The 23,235-nt window shown below is 34.7% G+C and overlaps 1 protein-coding gene across 1 annotated transcript in view; it reads left to right on the plus strand.

Annotated features, from left to right (window-relative positions):
• LRRIQ3 (leucine rich repeats and IQ motif containing 3) overlaps positions 1–22,712 on the plus strand; it is a 131,991-nt gene extending 109,279 nt beyond the window's left edge. The window contains exons 7-8 of the mRNA XM_010989079.3: positions 15,442–16,171; positions 21,776–22,712. Coding sequence (XP_010987381.1) covers positions 15,442–16,171; positions 21,776–21,932 — 887 coding nt within the window. The 3' untranslated portion in view covers positions 21,933–22,712. The remainder of the gene's footprint in view (positions 1–15,441; positions 16,172–21,775) is intronic.
• The last annotated feature ends 523 nt before the right edge of the window (positions 22,713–23,235 follow it).

A 23,235-nucleotide genomic window follows, 5' to 3' on the forward strand; every position in this document is an offset into this window, starting at 1 on the left:
AACATTTTTAAAACATGTGGATGTTAACAGCGGTGATGTTTATCTGGAGTATTGCTTTCACTAACAGGAGCCATATCATTGCAGTTGAAGCAGCTATTTGTAAGCAACCTCATTAGTTGATGGTCAAGTAATAATATTTTAAGTATTTCACATATTTATAGTATGTAAGGTGCTTATAAATATATATTTTACTGCTATCATGTTTTAAGGGTTTTTTTTGAAATTACAGGGTTTTGTGGTTAACATATAATGCATTACAGTTTTTTCCATCTAGAATATAGAGAAATAGGCTCTTGGATAGCAGTTCCACAGAGAATGTCTAATTTTCAGAAGTATATTAATGGTATTAAGTGGAGAGATAACTTTGTCTGTTGCAGTCAGTCTCCAATATAGCTCTGTTACATGTGAGATATGCAGTTTTTTACAAATGTATTAATTATTATGATCCTGGATCATATTTTAGATAAGCAATTTATACCACATTATGTGTGTGCATGTAATGGGATGGGGTTGGGGAATACCTCATAACCCTTTGTATTGTTACTAAGAAAATTAACCTCAAAGGAAGGAAATGGCCACTGTGTCACCATGATAGCATTGACATTTATGTGCCTAACAAATCAGGGAAAACACAGTGCATGACAGAATTTGATGTCACTGCTTTTTTCTTTACATTTTCTTTCTTTTTCCTCTTCCTCCTATTCTTTGCTTAACCTAAACGCAAAGCTGCCTCGAAGCCCATTTACCACACTAGGCCATCTACTCTAGTTTCCCTCCCTACCCTCTTGTGGTCCACATTCAAATACATCTTCTTTTCAGTAAAATCACTTACCATATCACTCCCCTACTTAAATGGATCTAAATCTCAGAATAACTTCCAAACCTGTTTTTCTGTGGCCTGCAATGCCGTGTTTTGCATGCCCCCTCTCCTTTTGCTGGCTGAGTTCTAACAAAACTGGCTTTCTTTCTGTATCCCTAACAGACCAAATATGCTCCTGCCTAGTGTCCTTAACAGTAGTTTTTCATTTCTCCTGGAATAATCTTTCCCCTCTGAATTTTCCCACTGCTTATTCCTCATTATTTTTTACATTTGAGATGAAATTGAATTTCCTTTAAAAAATCTTTCTTGTCTACCCAACATAACTGGTAGACTTGGTGTCATTGTTACCTGACTAATTTTCGTCAGAGCACTTATTCCTTGATATTTTCCTGTGATTTTGTTACCTGGCTTCTCCCACTAGATGTTCCATGAGGCTATGCCTTTCAGAGTGCCTCATCCCCCGTGTCCGCAAAAGTGCTTACACATAGCAAACATTCAGTGCTATCTGTGCACTTTTCATGTGTATTCTATTTGTCATCTGATTGCTACGTTTAGCAAAGAAAACATTTTTTTAATTAAATAGAGATTGAAAATATCCATAGAAACTAAATAATTCTCAAACAACTAAAAAAGAAAATAAAATTTAGAGAAAAATTAAGAAAATTAAGAACTGGAATCAGTTTGAATAAGAAACTTCATACTTGTGATTCCTGAGTTTAAACTGAATTTTCAAGCTACCAAAATATGAATGGATGGATGGAGGAATGAATAGATAAATGAATTAATAGATGAATAAATCAAAATGATTCTAAGAAGCTAGAAGCTATTAAGTTCTTCATTGAGACCATATGTAATTTTAAGTAGCTGCCATTGGGAGAAATTGGTGTCTGTTACGTTAATAAAACACTGAAATTGAGACTTGAGATCTGAGACTAGATAAATGCTCACAGAATCCTGGACACTCTAGGTAAATTATCCAAAAAAGAAAATTAAAATAGAAGAATCATTAACATATCAGAATGAATTATAATCGAAATGAAATAGAAATTAATAATTTAGGAATGAGAAAAAGAGAAAAATGAACCCTAATATGACCACAAGTAGCAATTAAATATCTACATTATTGTGGGCTGTATATAGTCTCTGAAATTTCTATGAGGTTTTGGACATTTCTATTTGTTGATTTATGCTTTGAAGCTTGTGTCATTGGAACTTACCATAAAATTGGGTTCTTTAGAGGTTGAAATTTTAGGAATTACTTGAAGGGACTTACTTATTTAACACTTTAAGGGTCAAAACAGGGATTGAGGAAATATACTAGCATTATTTGCTTAATAGACACTAGCTAAATCAAAGGTGGGGAGCTGTGTTTTGTGGATTAGGCCTAACTCTGTACTTTAAAAAATACTCTATTTTGTTGTGGTAAGAACTCTTAATGTGAGGTCTACCCTCTTAATAAATTTTAAGTATACAGTACAGTACCGTTGACCTCTAGAGCTCATCCATCTTGTTTAACTGAAACTTTGTTTTAGTTGGTTAGTAACTTCGCATTCCCCCTCCCCCAGCTCTTGGCAACAACATTCCACTTTGATTCTGTGACTTTGACTGTAGTAGATACCTCGTATAAATGGAATCATGCAGTATTTGTGTTTCTGTGACTGCCTTATTTCACTTAGCAGTATGTACTCAAGGCTCATGCATGTTGTCCCATATTGCAGAATTTCCTTTTTTTTTTTAAGACTGAGTATTTCTGATTCTGTGTATATGTCACATCTTCTCCATCCATTCATCTGTTGATGGGCATTTATGTTGTTTCCACATTTTGGTTATTGTGAATAATGCTGCACTAATGAACACAGGAGAACTAATATCTCTTCAAGATCCTGATTTCAGTTATTTGTGACAAGTACCCAGAAGTGGGATTGCTGGATCATATGGAGTAGTTCTATTTTGAATTTTTTGAGGAACCTCCATACTGTTTTCCATAGTGGCTGCACCATTTTGCATTGCCAAGAGTGTGCAAGGGTTACAGTTTCTCTGCATCTTTACCAACTTGTCTTTTGATTTTCCTTATTTTGACAATATCCACCATGACAGGTGTGACATAGTATCTCACTGTGGTTTTGACTTACATTTTCTGATGACTAGTGACAAAGAAAAAATTTTTAATATATCTGTTGACCATTTGTAGGTCTTCTTTGGAGAAATGTCTATTCATGTCTTTAGTCCATTAAAAAAAATTGGAATATTCTTTTTTTTTTTTGACTATTAAGTTTTAAGAGTTCCTTAATTTATTTTGAAGATTAACCCCTTATCACAGATATGGTTTACAAATATTTTCTCCCATTCCATAGGTTGCCTTTTTACTCTGTTGACTGTTTGCTTTGTTCTGCAGAAGCATTTAAGTGTGATGTAATCACATTTTTCTATTTTTGCTTTTGTTGCCTTTGCTTTTAGTGTCACACCCATGTAATCATTGTCAAGACCAATATCATGAGGTTTCCCCCTGTATTCTAGCAGTTTTACTGTTTCAGTTCTAACATTTAAGTCTTTAATCCATTTTGAGTGATTTTTTGTGTGTATAATAGAAGGTTTCATTTTCATTCTATTGCATGTGGAGATCCAGGTTTCCCAACACCATGTGTTGAAGAGACTGTTACTTTTCCATTGTATATTCTTGGCACCCTTGTTAAAGATCAGTTGACTGGATTTATTTCTGGCCTCTATTCTATTCTCCATTGGTCTTTTGCCAGTACCTTACTGTTTTAATTACTATAGCTTTGTAATTTATTTTGAAGTCAGAAAATGTGATGCTTCTATCTGTGTTCTTTCTCAAAATAGATTTGGCTATTTTTGGTCTTTTGTGGTTTTATATGAATTATATATATATATTTCTATTTCTGTAAAAAATGCCACTGGGATCTTGATAGGGATTGCATTGAATTTGTAGATTTCTTTGGGTTGTATAGACAGTTTAACAATATTCTGCTGATTCTTGAACATGAGGTATCTTTCTCTGTATTTTTGTCTTCATTTCCTTTCATCAATGTCTTAATATTTTCAATGTGCAGATCTCTCATCTGCTTGGTTAAATTTATTTCTCAGTATTTCATTGTCTTAATGCTATTATAAATGGGATTCTTTTTATTTATTTTCCACAGAGTTTGTCAGTAGTGTATAGAAATGAAACTGAATTTTGTATGTTGATTTTGTATCTTGCAACTCTACTGGATTTATTAGTTCTAATTGTGTGTGTGTGTGTGTGTGTGTGTGTGTTTTGGAGGAATCTTTAGACTTTCCTAGATATTAGATTATATGTTCTGCAAACAGGGAAAATTTTACTTTTTCCTTTCTGATTTTGAATCTTTTATTTCTTTTTCTTGTCTAATTACTCTGGCTAGAACTCCCAGTAATATGTTGAACAGGAATGGCATCTTTGCTTTGTTCCTGGTATTAGAGGGAAAGCTGCGGGAGTTCATTACCACTATATCTGCCTTACAAGATAAAGGCTAAAGGCTAAAAGGCTAACTTCTGCAAATTGAAAGAAAAGAATGTTAACCAGCAACATGATAAACTAACTATATACCTTTAAAATAAGTACTAAAACATTTTAAGACACTAAGTGAAAGACCTATTTTATATCCCTCTGTTATCTAACAGAACAGTATTAAACAACATTTCATCATTTTGTGTATGTATACACTCCTTTTAGCCCTCTGCTTAAGAATCAACAAAAAGAAAGAGAAAACAAAGACACAGAAAAGCTTCTGAGCATATTTGCACCCTGAGTGTTTTTTGTTTTGTTTTTGGTGGGGTGATGTGTTAGATATTAAAGATTTCCTTGCTGGGGAGTTTCTCTTTCTATGTGTGGAGGTCTTCAGGCCATTTTACAACACATTTTGGAACAAAAATTGTTGGCAGGCATGACCTCCAATCATGGTTCCATTATTTTATTCAAAGATTGTTTAGCAGACAGATCCTTTGCTATTTTTTGTAGCAACATTTAAAAAACTAGCATGAATTTTGCATGAGTTTCAGTTTTTCATGTTATTTGCTTAAAAGTTAAAGTTTGTTAAACATCATTTTTTATATGAAGATAGCAGAAATAATCATTAATTTTATGGTGAGTGTCAAAAAGCTGCTTGTCATTTAAAAATTCAACCAAGGGTTTCCAAGAACACTTGTGTTTGTTCCCAGTCTTCAGTCATAATTCTGATACCCTGCTCTTGTCTTTTACATAAAATGGGCAACTAGAAGCTATATTAATACCTTATTTTCTTCTATCTGATGACTGTTCTTTAAATTAATGGCTGAGTAATTGTTATTTCTAAGCCTACAATTCAAGTAACCAATTCTCATATTTTTTTTCTGAAAATTAAAAAAAATTGCTCTACAAAAGAATGTTAAATAGAATTGTATAAATTATTTTCCTATAGTAAGCTTGAGTCAGAGATGCAGTTCCAAAATTGCCTCATGTCACATCTTTCCCTTTCCCTTTGATGGTTTGACAGTTCGTTTGCATTATTTTATGCTAATGCCCTTCATATTCAAAGGTGATGCCCCTTCTAGTATTGCGTGCCTTGTGTATATAGATGGGTGCCCTTCAGCCCTTTTCGTTTGGATTTTATTTATTATCAATTCCCTAATTCACAAAAAGGAATACCATTTTGGGGCCTATTGTTACCGAAAAGTTTTTACTGGATATCAAGTCACTCCAGGTCATATAGAAGCTGTTTATATATCAGATTATCAATCTTCCTCACAGATACGAACTTATATATGAGTTACTTGTGATTATTATTTTTGTCTTGTAATAATACAAGAGAAGCAGGAAAAATGCTACCAATACAAAGCTGTTGTACATGTGGAACTTATCCTTGCTTGTATAGAAGTTTCACTTTGCAACCTCCTAGGTTATTATAGTCACTGTTTTGGCTCTTAATGTTGTCAGGTTATACACAGATGAAGCAAAAAAGCTATTAAACAGATAAAATGTAAATAGAAAGGAACAGTAAAAGAAAGAATAAGTTAATGAGATGAGGAAAGAAGTACATATCAGATAATTTAAATTGTTCATCCCTCTGCCATACTTAAGTCTTGTAGTGGGACTCCTGACTTCCTTATAAAACACAAAGTATCTTTGAGAAAAATTAATATATTTAAAAGTAATTTTACATGTATTTTAAAAATTCTAGTTGCAAGTATAAATACTCATATTCAATAAACAGTTGAATTTTTAAAATTGTCTACCAAAAATGCAGAACACTATGTTAACTATAGTAGAGGATACAAAGATTTAAAAGACACATTCCCCTATCCTCCAAAAACAAAGACTTACTGAAAGAGTTAAGATAGACCACTATAGCACAAGCAGAATTCTTCACAAATTGCATGAGCAGATTTTGTCTCACTGCTGTAAGTCAGTGCTTTCTGTCATGGCACAAATCAATAGTAATAAAATTTGTGAAATTGCTGAGCTAAATGAGAGAGTTTGTAATTAGCAGAAACTATATTCCATTTATATTATCTAATTACAGTAATAAAAATAAAATTAAATTATTAGATATCAAATATTGAATTTATATAAAACTTATATATAATATCTTTAAAACTATTCCATTGATGGACTTGAGCTTGAAGTCTATGAGTATAAAATACTTATATCAGATGCAGTAATTTTTAAAATATGTCCACAAATCCTTTGATCCTCTTACCTTCTAAAAGTGTAGCCTAATTCTCCTCCTTTTGTGGGGTGGACTTAGTGACTTACGTATAATGAATAGAATGTGACAAAGGAGATTATATGTGACTCACAAGTCTCCATCACAAAAGATACTGTATCCTGCTCTGGGCTCTCTCTGTTAGAACACTTGATCTGGGGAAAATCAGCTGCCATATCAGAAGGCCATTTATATGTATACCAAGCAGTTGCTCTGAAAGGCCTTCTGCTAGCAGCCAGTAAGAAGCTGAGATTGTTTGTCAACAGTGATGTGAATGAACAGGAACTGAATCCTCCAACTCCAGTCAAGCCTGGATGCCTGCTACCCTGGCTGACACCTTGACTGTAATATCACTGGAGCACTTGAGCTACAACCACCCAGTTAAGCTACTCTTGCATTTTTAACCCAAAGAAACTGTGAAATAATAAATATTTATTGTTTTAAAACCTGTATTTGTTAGAGTAATTTGTTAGGTAGCAATAGGTAACTAATACACCAAGTTTTAATGAGTATCACTTTTAAGTCTTAATAGTCTCCAGTAATAAGTAACTTAGGCTGAAAAACTGCTAAAAATATAAAACTTTTTATAGTGATTCAGATACTCTCAGTAGTTGAAACATTTGATGCAAGTATTTTCCCATTTCTTTCGTTGACAGATATAAACCTGATTGTGTGTGTGTGTGTGTGAAAATGTAAATGGACTTCAAATCTAACTTAATTTTTGTATCATTCTATATTTCAAAACTGTGATGAAACTAATTTACAGAAGAGAAGCCATTCTGCTTCTAGGCGGAATAGCCTTAAACATGCCTATCAATCAAAAGATGGATTGAAGTATCTGATGTATGTGTATAGTTGGCCATCCATATTTGTGGGTTCCACATCCACAAATTTCACCAGTTAGAGTGAAGATATTAAAAAAAAATATTCCAGAAAGTTTCAAAAAACGAAACTTGACTTTGCTACTCACAGGCAGCTATTTACATAGCATTTACATTGTATTAGGTATTTTAAGTAATCTACAGATGATTTGAAGTATACGGGATGATGTGCATAGATTATATGCAAGTACCACACCATTTTATGTAAGGGACTTGAGCATCTGTGGATTTTAGTATGCACAGGTGGTCCTGGACCCGATTTCCTGTGGATATGGAAGGATGACTATAGTCTGAATTTGGAAGCCTCCACCCCTCAGCACGATCTGTGTCTACTCGGGCCTCTCATTCTGGCTTGTAGCTGCCAACCATCTTTCTCTGTGCTCACGTGGCCTTTTTTAGTGTGTGTGCAAGGGAGGATGGAGAAAGCGATTTCTTTTATGTCTCTCTTTTAAGGACATTACTCCTGTTAGATCAGGAACATTTTATTTGTTTTCTGCTCTGTTTTGTGTCTGTTCTCAGTTTTTGTTTCTCTGTTTCTTTTTTCCTATTTTTTTCTTAATTATTCAAATACTTTTTATAGTCTATTTTGTCTGTGGATTTTTAGTCAAACCTCTTTACATTATATAATTATTTTCTCCTGAGATTATAATATAAATCTTTAATTTTGCACAATCAGCTTAATATTTTCCCACTTCACAGAGGATACAGAAAACAGAAGCCTAAATGGCATGTATTGTGGTGTGAGTTCTGAATTGTATGTAAAGTGCTATCTTTCGTGGTGTAATTTTTATTCATATTATGTGTTTTGGTTTATGTTGTTGGCTTTGTGAATGTTGTGCTGTAATTCTCTGGATTCTTTTGTAGGAGTGTTGATATTTTTGTCCTAACGCACCATTAAAATATACTTTCTTTTGTTCATCCTCCAGAGTCCTCAAGCTTTTTTTTTTTGCCAGATATTAGCCAGATTTTAAGATCTTACCCTAGCATATTGACAATTTCTTCAGTGTCTTTATCTGAAAATGGGGTTAAAAATAGTATAGTATTTACTTTGTAAGATTGTTGAGAGGACTAAATGAGATAATTTGTTTAAAGTACTCAGAACAAATTGACATATAGCAAATATTTAGTAAATATTAGCTGTGTTGTTATGATTAGTGGTCAATAATATCTATCTTATAAAATCATCAATATTAAAGTAAATGGTAAATACATATATACTCCAGTAGCTACCACATGGTAAGGGCTCAATAAATGACAGCATTTGTGTTATTCAAGATGAATAATCTTTTTATAGGTGTTGATGCAAATGAGGCCTTTCAAACAAATGGGAACAGCATGAGCCAAAGATAAGAGGTAGAAGTGTATGAGTCCTGTTTGGACGTTGTAACTATTTTAAGTATAGGATTCTTAAAGGGAATAATGGGAGATGTGGGGAATACAGGAAGGAAACTGAGGGAGCAAATAACGAGGAGAAAGTCCAAGTTTATTATCAGCAGCCCAGCATCCACACTGGAGAGTGTCCTTGAATTGGCTTAGCTCTTTCTAGAAAATATATTCTGTAGACACATATTTACTGAAAGACTGTCATGCACCAGACATTCTTTAAATTGCTTAGTATGAGTGATGACTAAAATAGGCAGAGTTTCAACTTTCATAGAGCCTTGGGGATCTCTTAACCTAAGTTTTAACAAAAGCATTTATTATAAATCTACCAAGTCTTGGGCATTGTACTAAGACCTTTATTTCACTTAGAACAATGCAGACAGTTCAGTGTTTCTCTCCCACTTCTTGTCTATTATTGGGCAGTGTCCCTAAAGCCCAGATGGCCATATAATTTACAAACTGGGTCACTTCTGAGACTGTTAATGCTTACTGTTAATAAAACTTATCAGGACAATGGGCATAAACTGGGACTTTCCATGGCAAACCAAAGTATGTACATAACTCGTTCCCTTTACATAATAGTGATTTCTTTAAAGACTTACATGTCAAAAGGCTATTGCCACAGATTTTTTTTTCTTAATGTTTGGCTTACCTAGTGTGGACATAATAAACATTGATTCCCCAAGATTCCCTCCTTAGTTCTTTTGTCTTTTCTTAACTATACTAATAATTATTCCTAAAATTCTGTGCTGTTGGCTTCAAAGTGTTTATCTCCAGATTTGCCGGCTCTTTCAATGTTTAGATTCTGCTCATGTATGTCCCTGCTTACTGGACATTTCTAGCCACTAACTGCTGATACCAGCTGCTGACTTTATATTTTATAAAACCAAATTTCACATATTGTTCTTTTTTCACATCTGCATCTTTGATTATGAAATTCTTTTCTTTTTCCAGAGAGTGCCTTGTTTCCTGTTCTTTTACCCACACATTTCTTAAATTCATTACATTTTCTCACATAACCAAAACATGGGCCTTATAATGATACAGATACGAAAACAACATCCCTCCTTAAGAATAAACCCAGTTGTTAACCTTCCCCAGAACTTGCTGACAATCATCTACCTGAGCCAGATGGGCTGAAATATCTTTCTTCTATGATTCTAAGGTTCTCTATGTATACTTCTATTGTAACATTTGCCATAGTATTTTAAGGATATCTGCATTACCCATTTGCTTTCCCTACTAGACTTACAATATCTTTCTTTAGACCATAGGATTCTTGAGAGGCAGCACTATTTTTATTTTTTGAAGACCCTGGTTCATTGTAGATACCCACATATTTATTCAACTAAGTCAAATTGAACTTTTCCCTTATAAAACTGTGACCAAAGGAGCTGACCTTATTTTCGTCATTTATATATAGTTTTGTCACTCAAAAATTGTGCCTGGGAATTACGCAGCAAATCATTTATATCTTGGCTGTAGCATCATAAATGCAGTTAGAAGTAGTTGGAAAATTGTATTGGGTAAGTAAACAACTATAAAAGCATGCAAGGCTTTGTAGACTACGGCAAGGAATTTGAATTTTATCATGAGGACATACATAAGCTGTAGATCTTTATAAGACACAGTTTTAAGAGATTACTTTGGCTTGATCACTTGTGTCTTGGCAAATGCAGAGACTACTTAAAGATACATTGCAAATAATCAAAGTAAGAGTTGACAGAAGCCTGAAGTAGAGGGATAGCAGGGAAATGGAGGAAAAAATCAGTTAATTTGAGCTTCATTTTTGAGGTAAAATGTACAGGACTACTTGGTAAAATTGACACAGTAAGACTAAGTTATTGGGGGTTATTTGTTAAAATAGGGAGGGCTGATTTTAGAGGGGATTGATTACTGGTAGCAAATAAGATCTTGGTTTTGAATTTGCCAAGTTTGAAAAATATCTATAAGACTTCAAAGTGGAAATGATAAATACGAGAGTTATTATCATAAAGATTGATATTTAAAGCTGTGAGCATGATTCATTTAAGAAGAGAAAGTAGAGAGAGGGGGGTAGAAGGGACCTGGTATCAAGTCCTCAACAACTAAGAGATTTGGTGAAAAGAAAGAGCCTGCAAGTGAAACTACAAAGAAACAATCAGAAAGCTGGAAGGAAAATCAGGAGAGCTTTAGACAATGTAGGGAAAAAAGAGATATCTTCAGGATATCATGGGAGATTTAGAGAATCTGAAAATCAGAAAAAAAAAAAAGAAAAGATTTCCAGCAGAAATAATCAGGTGTGTTAAATGCCATTGAGAGTTCAAGAAAGATTAAAACAGAAAAAAAGTGTCCTTTGTATTTATCACCACAGAAGCTTTTGGTAGGGACAGTTTCAGCAATTGGGGGGAACAGTATAGTTGAAATCTATATCTAAGTGAAAGATTGATAGAAAATAGAAAAATTAATAGACAGTGAAGAAAAGGGCATAGTACAGGGAGACAACTCTGTCAATAGCTTTTACTCTAAAATTGAACAGGAAAAATGAAATGGTAGCTAGAGAGCATTGAGGGTCAAGGGAATGTTGTGGTGCCTGCACTGGTGGTGGGAGAGGTAGTTATGGTGGTTTAAACATGGCTGTGAATGATTCACTAAAGAGTGGATGATAAAGGAGAAAGTTAAGATAATTGCAGAAGCAAAGCTAAAGGGAGATGGGGCCAAAGCACATGTGAAGAATTTGGCCTCTGCTGAAAGAAAGGATGCTTCCTTCATTGTGTCAGGGTAGAATAAGATGTATGAACATACAAACAATTTTATAAATTTGGTTACGGAAATATGAGAGCTCTTCCATCACTTGGCTTCTATTTTTACTGTAATGAATGAGATGAATTGTAAAGTCTTTAAACAAAATATGCATACAAAGAAGGCTTTTCTGTGTGTTCTGTGATATACTTTCCAGTGGATGCTGAGGAGTGTGATCAAAGTGCTTTGCCGTGCTTTCCCCACTTACCACTAAATGATGTGGCTATTTGAGCACTAGGCCATTGACAGAATTAAAGAGATAAGATAAATTCCTTGTTTTCCATATCAAATATAATGAAAAAATAATAAATAACATATCATTCTTACTCTTTGTCAAGCAGTGTTTTAATAATTACATATTGTGTAACTTGTCAGTCTTTTTGCATTTCATTAACTCATTTAATCCTGTCAGAATGCGTAAGTTGGGTATTATTGTATCTATCCACAGTGATCAGACTAAAGCCCAGACAATTAAGTAACTTGCCTAGACCACACAGCAAGTGGGAGAACCAGGTTCAGATCCAGCCAAGTCGTCTCCAGATGTTAGGCTTTCGCCACTGCACAAGAGTTACTGATCTTGAGCAACAGATTCACCCTTCCATTCATCTGCTCATCCATCCGACTAATATACACATTGGCATTTACTATTTAGTTAAGTCCTCTGCCCCACTTAAAAACAAACAAACAAAAACTCTACTCTCTGCAAATTGCTGGGAATGGAGGATCAACAACAGCAACAGCATGATCCCTACTGCTAAGGAGATGATACCTAGTTTGCTCTTATAGCTAAGAATTACTACATGGAGCTTTACTATAAATGGAGCGTGGTAAATTCTATACAGGAGGGACTGGTATGAGGATTTTGAAAATATATTAACTCTTGCTTAAAGAATAAAGAGAGATGACAAGTGAAAAGACCTTGAAAAATGGATAGAATTTGAATATATGTAGCTAGGGAAAAGAACATCCTTGGCAAAATGTAAAATAACATAAGCAAAGGCCCAAAGATGGAAAGATGTAGCACGTGTATGGGGGTGGAAATGAAGCTTTTTTCCTATACTATAGGATCCTAGGCTTAGAGGTGAAGAACCGTGAACGTTTTGTTTTCCTTTGTTTCAGTGGAAGGCATGACATGATTAGAATCCTAACTTAGAAAGATGAATTGTATAGCAGTGAGTGATATCTAAGCAAAATAGGAAACTGGGAAGTTTTAAAAAAAAAATGCTAAAGGAATTATGTTCAGCCAACCACTGAGAGCAATGTCAATCATCAGCCACAAAGTAATTATGTTTAGTACATACAATAAAGTACAGCTTCTGTCTTATAAGAGCTTCCAGTTTCAAACAAAGAGGCAAGACTTACTTATATTACACTGTTAAGGAGCAGACGTATGTATACTGGTAACTGTGATACTGTGATTTGTAACAGGAAAAATATACTTGGTCTTAGCCCCCAGTTCTGACATAGAGCTCATAACTTCCTAAATGGTGGGAGCAGAGCAGCAAAGATGTCTTTTGTTATGTTAGTGAGGTGACTTTTTGACCACACCTAAGGAGCTGGTTTCCAGGTGAACCAACCAGGTGATTAGAGAGTTGGAACTTTTAATCACATGCATGTCCTCCGGGGAAGGAAGAGGAGCTGGACATTGAGTTTAGTTGTCAATGGCCAGTTATTTCATCAGTTGTGTTTATGTAATGAAACCTCCATAAAAACCCCAAAGGACTGGGCTCAGAGAGCTTCCGTGTTTGTGAACATATGGAGATCCTGGGAAAGTAGTGTGTTTAGAGAGAGAACATGAAAGCTTCTCCCTCTTCCCAAACCCTTGCCCTGTGCATCTCTTTCCTCTTGTTGTTCCTGAGTTACATCCTTTTATAAAAACCAGTAATACAGTAAGTAAAATGCTTCTCTGAGTTCTGTGAGCTGCTACTCTAGCAAATTAATTGAAACCAAAGAGGGGTTCAGTGGAACTTCCAATCTACTGCCGGTTGGTCAGAAGCACATGTGATAAGATGGACTTACAACTGGTCTCAGAACAGGAAGAGGGCGGCAGCCTGGTAGGACTCAGCTCTTAACCAGTGGGACCTGATCCTATCTTCAGATGGATAGTGTAAGAATTAAACTGAATTGTAGGACACCCAGCTGGTGTCAGAGCATTGCTTGGTGGTATGGGGAAACTCCACTCCACACAAATCAGAATCAGTGACCAGAAACTTTAGGAACTTTTTAGAGTTTTGTTTTCTATCCCTGATCTTTTATTCTTGGCCAGCTTTCCCATGTCAAGGTTTATACGAAAAGTCAAATTTACCCAAAAGAGTACTTTTTCTAAAAGATAGTTTTCCTATGTCACACCCTGCCTCCTCTAGACTTGAAACTCTGGCTTTTGTCCCTCTGAGTCTCTAGTGCCTTGCTTTGGACTCAACCTCTTCATACTTATTTCTGGACACTTTGGCTTTGTATCCTAGTGGATTACCCTTTCACTTGCTAGCCTTGGCTTTCTACTTAGCTCTAGACTCTGCTTTCTTTTCTAACGTTAATATTCCTGCAGCCTCTGGTGGAAATCCTGCCTTTATACTTCTTTCCTACTGCCAGACTAGGCCACAGGCCCTGCCCTTCTTCATGGCCACCTTACCTTCCAGAAATGGTATCATCAGATTTGGCATTTGATGTAAAAAGACTTTAAGAGGATCTTCTATTAGAAAATATAAAATCTTCGTAGACTAGAGTTAGCAGGGATGCAATTTTATTTTATTTTATTTTTTTCTTTTTTGGGGGAGGTAATTAGGTTTATGTATTTATTTATTTATATGGAGGTACTAGAAATTGAACCCAGGACCTTGTACATGCTAAGCAAGCACTCTACCATGGAACTATACCCCTCAGAGGTACAATTTTAATTGAGAAAGGGAATCAATCAAACATGGGAAACATCTTATATGAAGATTAATAAGCGTATTTTTTAACCTGTATTTGCAACCTGATCCTAAACTCATCAACAGGTTTGTAAGAAACTAAATAATGAACAATAATGTGATTCAAGTTATTATATTAGTTAAGTTGGCCCTGACAACAAATAGACCCATATATATATAAATATATATAAAAATTAAGCATAAATGCCATTTATTTCTGGCTTCCATAAGAGTCCAAGTTGGATAATCCTGGTCAGTGAGCACTTTTTCAAGTAGTGATTCAGGGAGCCAGAGTCCATCTACCATGTAGATCTACCACCTTCTAGGGATCTATCCTCCTTTCTGTATGGTGGGTCAGAAGAAGAAAGAGGAGGCACATTTGTTTATTAATAGCCTTGGAAATGACACACATTGCTTCTGCCTACACTGTCCTAGAGAAGACTTAGGCTCATGGCCACACATTAGTAGCAAAGGAGGCTGAGAGATTTAGTTTCTACAATTGTGTGTCCAATGAAGGGAGAAGCAATTTTGATGGCAGCTCTTAGTTTTCACCCGAGTTAAGAAAAATAAGGTAAAGTGGATTACAAAATCCTTTGCCAATATGATATAATAACTTTGTGTAAAAATAATGTATATGATTAAGTACTAAGTTTAAGATAAAATGCTGCTATTAAGTCAGTGCAAGTTAAATAATTATGAGAGATAATACAGGAAATATAGAAATCAGTGCATTTCTTTGTTAAAATGTTTCAGTAATGATTTTTCTCTCCGAAATCACTTACATCACAAATTGAAAAAGAACATCAATTGGGAAAAATGCTTCTTAATAAAGTAAATAACAGTTTCTTGTCAACTTTATTAATGTAGCTTTCAAAACAATTGGGACAGAAAATAAACTGTGCTTAGCGCTTGTATAATGGATTATGTTTGTCTGCTATGTGATGTAGGTCAGAAAGAGACTGAAGATGAAATTGAGGATGAAGAATCAGATGTCAGTTTTAGGATATCGGCGTTCAAACTACCCATACACACTGCAGATTCACTGAAGTATGCTGCAGTATTGAATGAGAAGCAACGAGATTATTTTCCTGCATATGCCCAGCCATTTCCTACCACTCATCAAAAACCAGTAATTAGAAAAAAAGACATGCTGTTGGAGAGAAGTGTAAGAAGAGAGTTTTTTACAACACAAAGAGCTGGTATGAAATTCCACGCGCTCCATGATAGTGAAAAATATTGCTCAGAACAAAAGAAGCAAGAAAGCCATAAAAATAAAGTAACAGCTGTAAGCATGGCCCAGGTGGCCCAAGAAAGAGTTAGATTAGCTGTTCAAGAAAATTTAAATAATAAAATACATGCTACGCAAAAACTAAGTGCAAAAGATAATGAGACAATTCAGGATGGTTTACGACGACTTTGGCAGGACAGATCCAACTACCTTGAGAAAGTTAAAGAGAGGAGAGCTCTATTTCTGGAAGAAAAGAAGCAAAGGGCTAAAGACCGTTTATTAATTCAAAACTTAAGTAATGAGCGCACTCTTTTGATCAAAGGAATCACTAAAATTGAAAGATTAGGGAAGAAGAAGGATGTCTTAAAAGAGAAACGTCTGATCGTTCAGCAAAAACTGAAAACTGAGAAGTATCAAAAGGATTTGCGTAAACAAATGAAGGAAATTAGGTAGGTACAGTTTTGATACAATAGAAGCTTTTAAGACATCAGGGAGGAAGAAATTTCCCTCTCCCCTCTAGGTTCTCCTGGCTGGTTTAAGAATTAAGTTGACAAGAGACAAATGAACAGGAGAAAACCAAACAAAATTAAATAACATCTATACATGGACGAGACCCAGGCAAACTGAATAACTCTCCAAAACAGCTGCAGCCATGCCTTAAGTCCCATATTTAGCTAAAGACAAAAGGAGATGTCGAGGGTGGGAACCAACCATGAGAGTTTACCAGGAAAAGCAGAGTAAACAAGGGTAAGGTTGTAACACAGATCTAAGTCGTTGTCTTCTCCATTGATAGGTTTCTAGAGGTTGGCTCATCCCCCTCTTGCTCAACTTACAGAGTTGTGAAATAGCTCAAAGACATTGAAAGACACAGATAAATCTGAAGAATGCACTAGACAGGACTGCCAGTAGTTTTTTGTTTTTTGGTTTTTTTTTACCCATTTTTTCCCTCACGTGTGTCTTTCATACACTTTTTTTCTGATATTAGGTTGAAGCTTATCAGCTACAGTTTTATCCAGGTGATACTTTAAGTGGCCAAACTATGAATATATATGTTTAGGGCTCATATAGAAATACTTAAGAGGTCATTGTAACTGCTTATTTCATTTACATTTTAAAATACCATTATTTGAAAAATAGTTTGTACTAGAGAAAAGTGTAAAATAAGAAAGTATTTGCCTTTTTCTAGTTATAAGCAATTTTTAAACTACTTACTAAGGTACTTTATAAAATATCCTTTTAGGTATAAAAATATTTTATGTTTTTCTCCTCCAAAATTGAGAAACATTTTTCTTAATGGGTACTTTGTGTGTGTCTGTATGTGTTTGTGTTTGTGTGAGTGTGTGAGAGAGAGAGATTTTGGAAACTTTTTTGTAACTTGATAAAAAATATATTTTGGAAAAGATAGTGAAAGCTAGTCAGGTATATCAAAATACACATCTAGTGCAAATCAATGTTAAAGAAATTTAATCAGCTTAGTTTTATTACAGCAAATTCAATGTCTGGCCATCATTAATTTGTAAGGTGTACAGAGTCAAGGGAGCTTCCTAATGTATCTTAACTAAATTATCTCCTCTTGTAAGCTGCTGCAAAGATATCATCCTTGAAAGTGCACAGGAGTAAGGCGATGTTTTGGTTATGTCAGCAGTATATCCTAAAAGGCACTATTGAGTTCTATTGTAAATGTTTTCAAATAAAATTAAATATCAATGTGCAGAAAAGAGCTTTGACTCAGAAAGGTAAATTCTGTCTAGTGACTTCAGAGATTTTCAGTTCTTTCTCTGCCAGTTGATTCTTTGTTAACGTATCAAACGCTTCACCTAAAAGCATTCTGATGAATTTTAATAACTAGTGAAGTCATTGCTGAGAATATAGCTCCCTGATCCTGCTCTGGAATAAGAATGAATGAAGAAAGGGGAACCATGAAGCTCTAGTTTAGGAAGTTGACAAAATACCCACAGGGGTATTTAAGATTGAATTACAGAATTGGAAATGGAAGAAGATATGTATCAGGTAAAAGCTTGTCATAAGTTTCCCAAATATTCTTGTCTATACTCTAAAAAAGTGATGATCCTGCTCAGGGCAGAGCAGCACCATGTCCATTTTGAAGTAGAGTATCATTTAGCATGGAAGATCTGGCATCTCAGATAGTTACCCAATTACATCATCTTCCTATCCAAACACCACCTCTGACCTCTCCTTCTCAGCAAGTTACTTTATCCCAGAATAATTTTAGGCCTTCAAGCTTGAATTTGTTCAACTTTATGTGTATATATATGTATATACTTGTATATATATATGTGTGTGTGTGTGTAATTATACACATCCTGTATTTATCCTCATTTCCTTGTCTACTGTCTCAGGATTAGGTTCCCATTTTTCTTTTAAATGCTAATAATCATTCTACTTATGCCCTTAGTAAGCCTTGAAACTGGTAATGTAAGACCTCTGCACTAGGCAGAATTATGGCCCCCAAGAAGATACCATGCTCTGATCAATCTCTATGAATATGATAAGGTACTGTGGGTAGGGGAAATTTTCCCTCTTTCCCCTCTTAGTTCTTTTGGCTGTCAATTAAAATGGCATAAGGCAGATTAACAGGAGAAAATCAAATATATTACATGTTCATGGGGAACCCAAATAAGTATGAAGAATTCCAAAGGCAAGGTGAGGTGTATACATACGCTGGACTAAGGAGAAGAATGTAGGAATCTGAGGCTTCAAGGGGAAGGTAATTTACAGGAAGATTTAAAGAGTTACTGTTCAGTAAAAAATGTTTACTGGGCCATCTAAAGACAATGAGGCACAGAAAGGACTTTGATTAAATGGACTTTGCTAGGTTCCTCCCTGTCTACCACACCTAATACTTTACTATAGTTCTCTATGGTGATAGCTTCTTCCTGGGACAGGCCTCCTATTTTAAATTCTTTTAGGCAGTAAAGGGTATGTTCAAAGGTTCTTTTGGGCCTAGATTATTTTCAGCTCAAAATAATCTGCATACCAGAGTGGCACATCTTGGGGAAGCCTGCCCTTAGTCCCATCAATACTACATTTATGCATATGCTACCTTTTGTGGCAAAGGGACTCTGTACATCTAATTGAGGGTACTAATTTACTGTCTTTAAAATAGGGAGATTATTCTGCATTATTCAGGTGGACTCAGTGTATCACATGAGCCTCTAAATGCAGAGGCAGAAGAGAAAGAGAGATTCAAAGTAGGAGAAAGATTTGACATGCCATTGCTAACTTAAAGTGGAGGGAGCCATGTAGAAAGAGAGAAGGAAGTGAATTCTGATAATGACCAGGAATCTTGGAAAGAGGACCTCAAGACCTGTATAAGAACCATAGACTCAGTTGACATCTTGATTTCAGTCTTGTGAGAACCTGAGCAGAAAACCCAGCTGAATTATGAGGTGCCTGGACTTTTGACCCACGGAAATTATTAGATAACAAATGGTTGTTGTTTGAAACCAATACATTTTATGGTAATTTGTTACACAGCAATAGGAAAATATAGACTCTAAGTTTGTTTTTCCTTTCCTAAGATCTCTTTGGTTATTCCAGTGTCTTTGCATTTCCATATAAATTTAAATTTTAACACATTCAAATTACCTAAAATGCATTTAAAATAAATGTTAATCTAATTATACGTATTTTAAAACAAATTAAATGTTAATTTCTACCCAGAAGGCTCTTGGCATATTAAGTAGAATTGCATTGAATCTATAGATAAATCTGGGGAGAACTAACATCTTAATAATACTGTCTTCCAGCCCTTGAACATGGTATAACTCTCCATTAATTTAAGTCTTCTTTAATTTTTTCAGCAATATTTTATCATTTTCATGTATAGGCCTTGCATATTTTTTTATTAAACTTATGTTAAAGTGTTCATGTTTTTTGATGGTATTATAAATGGAATTTCTTTCTTAACTTTATTTTCCAATTGTTTCATTCTCCTATATGTAAATATAATAGGTTATTACGATTTTTGTTCTTTAATTCTTTTAAATATATTTTTTTACATTTGGCCCATAGTTTATAATTGTTATCTGCAGGAGGCTGTTTCAGTACGTTTCTTAGATGTAATTAGTACCATTAAATACATGTGCCATGACTTCTACTCTGCTACATGTCCAGTTGTGGCTACTCTCCAAAGCTCCAGATTTTCAAAATAGTTGTAGCTAATTTTTATTGAGTGATTATTAAATACTGGCCTTCCTCTAAGGATTTTAAATGTATTAGCTCATTTACTCCTTGTTAAACCCTATGAGTTGGATTATTCCTCCTTGAAGATGAAGAAATGATGCATATAGATCTTAAACAACTTGCCCAGAATCAATCAGTAGGTTTGCAGATGTCAGTTTCAAACCCAAGCAACATAGCTTCACTATGTGTACCAAAAGCCATTGTTTCTCTATATCCAACTCCATGGGCATCACCATATGGATAGTCAGGTTCTTTAAACTCGATACTACTAAAACAGAACTCTAATCTTTCTCCCCATCTGGCTGCTCTTCCTACATTTCCTATCCTGATGAATGTCAGTATTATCCATTAAATAAAATAAATTATTAAGTGCTAGGTACTCCTCTGAGGATTTTAAAAGTATTAACTCATTTAGTCCTTTACTAAACCCTAGAAGTTGGGTTATTCCATTTTTAAAGATGAAGAAAGTAAAGTGGACAGAACTTAAGTAACTTGTACAAAATCACATAGTCAATAAGTTGCAGACTTTCTAGACTTAGGCCTCTCTCCCACTCCCCAAGTCCGTGTTTCTGCATACCCCTAAATAAGGGCTCCATGATCTGGTCTATGTCTGTTTCTCTGGACTTCTTTGCTCCACTGTTCTTACCAGACTGTATGACCAAGACAGAGTGTTGTCACTTCTCCAAGCGTACCGAGCTCTACTACCCTCTCACCCTTTATTTTAGCTGCTCATGTTATATAAACAAACATGCACAAAAAAATGTTCGTCCCTTCACTTTCTGCCTGAAAAATACGTGTTTCAAGAGTAAATTCAAGGATTATTTCAACTCTGAAGTCTTTCTTGTCTTCCCTCATGCTGTTCACCAGCTTATATTTACTAATTTGTTTGCCATGCCTTACTCTGTCTTGTTACATGTTGCTTTCATTATGGTACTATCATATTTCATTTATGTATTCATATACCTTTATTTCTCTCTTACTTTCTAGAAGCATCTCACATTTATGTTGTGCCATATTAATCTTTATGTTTCCAGAATCCAGGGATAGTGCCAAGCATTACAATACGTAACTCTTGAATGAGTGAGGATAATGAATGAATTCTCCTAAGTCCCATGGCATTTCCCAGAGTTGACAGAGTAGCCTGGTTCACCTTCCTCTAACTTATTAGGAGTCTGTGTTAGTGCTGCTGTCTTCTAGTGCTGCCATAACAAAATACAACAGACCGAGTGGCTTAAACAACAGAAATTTATTTTCCTACAGTTTTGGAGGCTGGAAGTCCAAGATCGAGGTGTTGCCAGGTTTGGTTTCCCTGAGGCCTCTCTCCTTGGCTTGAAGATGGCTGCCTCTTCCCTGTGTCCTCACGTGGCCTTTGTTCTGCGTGTGCGCATCCTTGGGATCTCTTCCTCTTCTTATAAGGACACCTCTTAAAGGCCCTTTTCCAAATGTACTCACGTTCTGAGGCACTGTGATTTAGTACTTACAACATATGAATTTGTGGGACACATAGTTCAGTCCATAATAGAGTATTAGAAAGAGCTTGGATTTAGTGAGGCTTAAGTAAAAGTTCTGCAAACCATAACATAGTTTGGTTTAGAAGCTTCTTTGGAAATCTAAGCCAGAGTTTGTAAAAATTCTGTTATAGCTAATAGAAATCTTAGAAATACTAGCCCAATATGAATATTATTGAATGATATAATAAAATTTTATGCAATAAGTGGAGTTCTTTTTTCTCATTTGTGTATTGTCTATTTTGAAGACATCTAACTGTCATTAACAATCAGATTGATTGTTATGGTTTTAACCATTTAAAAATTTCTCATTCTGTTACCTTTCTTTTTTCTTCTTAGGGCTCAGGAAATACATAAAAGACACTGTGAAGAAAAATTTGTCAATGATATGATTGCTTTTCAAAAAGCTTGTGAAAGATTTCAAGATGCAAAAACAAGAGCTGCAACTGTGAAAACTAATTTAGGCTTTAAAGTTCCCAGTGGAATGACACAATGAACTGATGCCAGATCACATTCTACGGTCATTTTGAATTATGGTCATTATTTTTAATTACAGGACTTAGAAATAATACCATGAAAGAAGAAATACTCTATGATACAAGATGGCTTTGTATATAAATCTTCTAAAAATATAAAGAATAATTAAAATGTTTCTCTTCTTGGTCATAATTTAACTTAAGTCAAGTTGACTTCACTCACCCAGAGTTTCCTTATATAGCCAGAAATCCAAGGAACAGTTAAAACTGATTTAATTTATGGCAGGAAATATTTCATAGGCATAGCTTATATTTGATATTTTGAGTACAGCAATTTGTAAGCAATTTTCAGTTTCTCTGGCAACCTTAGCATAGTAATTTCTGCCCAGCTGTTGACTTTTATTAACACACTGTGTTCTTTGATTAGTTTCATTACTTGCTTTCATATATTTAATTATATTTCCTGTTTATTTGGCTAAAACAATTTCTGAATTTCTTTTTTCAAAATAAGGGCTTCAGCATTATATCAGTGACTCATGTTCCTATAAAATTCAGACAATTTAAAATATGAAAGGAAAATTAAACATTCTCATTAACTTCCTTGGAGACTGTGAGATATTTATATATTTAGTTTTGATGTGTTTGCCTTTTACATAAATCTGGGGACAGAGAGAAGAGATAGAGACAGAAAAAGGATGCATATACTTGTGTAATTGTGATCATAAAGTACACAGAAAAGGTATGTGTCTATTTTAAGTCTATTTAATATTCATAGTGTAAAATTGGAAAAATAAAGAACAATATAAAAAGATATGAAAAGCCTTTGTGAAATTGTAGTCAGTTTTCCATGTATTTTCATATATCTAGAAAGATGTGTCTCACAGTTACTATGACATGCTCACTTAATTCAGCGTCGCTAATGCCATTCATAATTTCTCTTTAGCACTCATCAGTTACAGATACAGGTTTTTTAAAGTGCTCCCTTTTAAAATTCTCTAATTTTATTAGTCTGTTGTAAACTTCCAAAAATTAAGTATTTTACAGTAGCAGTTATTCATTGTGTTTCTAAGCTGGATGACTAAAGAAGGCTAGTAGGATTTTCCTACTTTTCTGTAAAATAATGGCTGTCTATTTAAATCCACAGCACTAGCTCTTTTTTTTTTGTTCCTGTTAATTTGCAGAGAACTAATGAGCAAGTCATATTGGTATTTCTAATTACTCTTCAAAAAGAACAAAGGAGGGTACTGTGAAGTGGTAACAGTGTGACAGATGTAGTTTTCCATAACAAATTAGATAATCTCTCTGTTACCCATTTTTCTGTTC

This window comes from Camelus dromedarius, chromosome 14, assembly GCF_036321535.1.
Source record: "Camelus dromedarius isolate mCamDro1 chromosome 14, mCamDro1.pat, whole genome shotgun sequence".
NCBI classification, from domain to species: Eukaryota; Metazoa; Chordata; class Mammalia; order Artiodactyla; family Camelidae; genus Camelus; species Camelus dromedarius.